The 2,705-nt window shown below is 41.1% G+C and overlaps 1 gene segment (V, D, J or C); it reads left to right on the top strand.

Annotated features, from left to right (window-relative positions):
* The first annotated feature begins 600 nt into the window (after positions 1-600).
* On the top strand, positions 601-1,723 carry LOC110486753 (immunoglobulin heavy variable 3-43-like). The segment is given in 2 exon segments: positions 601-742; positions 845-1,723. Coding segments are annotated over 2 exon segments (384 nt in total).
* Positions 1,724-2,705: the final 982 nt, after the last annotated feature.

Here is a 2,705-nt window from a genome sequence, read left to right on the forward strand (position 1 = left end):
TTGCCATCCTGTACCTGTCCCGCAGTTGTGATGTTCGGATGTACCGATCATGTGCAGGTGTTGTTACACGTGGTCTGCCACTGCGAGGACGATCAGCTGTCCATCCGGTCTACCTGAAGCGCTGTCTTAAGCATCTCACAGTACGGACATTGCAACTTATTGCCCTGGCCACATCTGCAGTCCTCATGCCTCCTTGCAGCATGCCTAAGGCACATTCACGCAGATGAGCAGGGACCCTGGGCATATTTCTTTTGGTATTTTTCTGTGTCAGTAGAAAGGCCTCTTTAGTGTCCTGAGTTTTTATAACTGTGACCTTAATTGCCTACCGTCTATAAGCTGTTAGTGTGTTAATGACTGTTCCACAGGTGATTGTTCATGGTTCATTGAACAAGCATGGGAAACAGTGTTTAAACCCTTTACAATGAAGATCTGTGAAGTTATTTGGATTTTTACGAATTATCTTTGTAAGACAGGGTCCTGAAAAAGGGACATTTATTTTTTTGCTGAGTTTAGTGCTTTTCAAGGATACAAAATAATAATACGTGGGAGATGCAAATGTGTGTCTGTTCATGTATACCCAAGGTCTCCTCCCATTTCAGTAGTCTGATATAACTGCCCTCCACAGACCATCTCCCTCAGCCAAGACAAACACTCTGAGTCTGTGCTCCTACTTTTACATAACCTTAGAAGACTCCCACAATGAGAGTTCTAGAATGTGTGTTCCTCCTGGCTCTCATCTCAGGTGAGTTAACAGGAGGTATTTCATTCCATTGTAGGAGACAGGAGAGGGGCTGTGCTACTTGGCTGGAGGGTCATAGTAATCTAAACTCTGTCTGTTTTTCAGCTGTTCAGGGACAGTCACTCACCTCCTCTGAGTCAGTGGTGAAGAGCCCTGGAGAGTCAGTAACACTGTCATGTACTGTGTCTGGTTTCTCCATGGATAGCTACTACATGCACTGGATCCGTCAGAAACCAGGGAAAGGTCTAGAGTGGATTGGCCTTATTGACACTGGCACTGGCACTGTATTTGCTCAGTCCCGCCAGGGCCAGTTCACCATCACCAAAGACAACTCCAAAAACCAGTTGTACTTAGAGGTGAAAAGCCTGAAGACTGAAGACTCTGCTGTTTATTATTGTGCCAGAGACACAGTGACACAGGATCCTGCAGTTCCGTACAAAAACTGATCAACACTGATAACAGTATGAGAGGCAATGAGGCGCATTGGTTTTTTAAACACACACACACTACAACAGTAGTGGAAACACTGTCCACTGATATCAATGTTATCCACATAAAACATCCACACACATTATGAACAGTGAAAAGCACACTATTTACATGAACACAGAAGTACATTTTTTGCAACTCAGACTTCAATTAGCTGTTATTTTTTGAACATCTTTATCGGACAGAAATATATTCATGTGATCAGCAAACAAAAATAGACTAAAACAGTAATTAACCAATTATAGATCCTTGAGGAACTCCACAATAGACTTCCAAGAGGGGATACTAATTATATTGTCCCACATAGGCACATTCTTGTTTCTGTGCTGTTCTTGATTGTATAAAAGAAAATACAAATTATAGTCTGAACATCCCATATGAAAAATCTTCTACTACCCCTAATCAGTTCAGGGTCAGTTCACCATCTCCAGAGACAATAGCAAGCAGCAGGTGTATCTCCAGAAGCTGTTTATTATTGATGCATGTCAAGACACAGTGACACAGGAGGCTGCAGCGTTGTAAGAAAAGTGCTTGATCAGTTACTCTTACACTCTTAGAAAAAAGGTTCCAAAAGGGTTATTTGGCTGTCCCCATAGGAGAACCCTTTTTGGTTCCAGGTAGAACCCTTTTGGGTGTCCATAAAGAACCCTCTGTGGCAAGGGTTTAACATGAATCAAAAGGGTTCTAACCTGGAACCAAAAAAAAAGTTATTCAAATGGTTATCCTATGGAGACAGCCAAATAACCCTTTTGGAACCCTTTTTTTCAAAGAGAAGTGCTTGTTCAGTTTTCTTACAACGCTGCAGCCTCCTGTGTCACTGTGTCTTGACATAAATCCCATAGCCCTACCAACACTAGGTGTGTAGACACATCATACTCGTAATTATAACCATAATATACATGGTTACTTGATAAACATAAAACATATACATGACAACCTGTCAAGATAACTGTATGAATATCCTTAACCGAAATCCGAAATCCGAAATTCCACAAGTTTAGATGGAAAGAGTTTAGGTGGAACAAGTTTAGATGGAAAGAGTTTAGGTGGAACAAGTATAGATCGAACAAGTTGAGATGGAACAAGTTGAGATGTAACAAATATTGATGGAACAAGTATAAAAGGAACAAGTTTAGATGGAAGAAGTATATTGTATTAGTCCCAATAGATTGTCATCCTGTGCTGTTCTGAGAAACAATTTTGCCAATATCAACACTGAAAGAACACCTCCTTCTCAGTCTCTATTTAAGCCACTAGAGGGCGGTCTATGCAAAGTCTACCTCCCCTTCAGCCCTTAAAATCAGACAGTAAGCTCTGGCCTCTTCATTATAGGTAGCTTGGACTGGCAAGCCCTGCACTAACTATCACTGAACAATGATCCATACAGAGTAAGTAAAGTATTACATGGTGACTGATGAATGAGTATCATGGTTAAACTCTAAATGAGCGTAAATACCAAAAATCCAACTAAATGTTG

This window comes from Oncorhynchus mykiss, chromosome 13 (assembly GCF_057628025.1).
Source record: "Oncorhynchus mykiss isolate SJ-2025 chromosome 13, ASM5762802v1, whole genome shotgun sequence".
Lineage (NCBI taxonomy): Eukaryota > Metazoa > Chordata > Actinopteri > Salmoniformes > Salmonidae > Oncorhynchus > Oncorhynchus mykiss.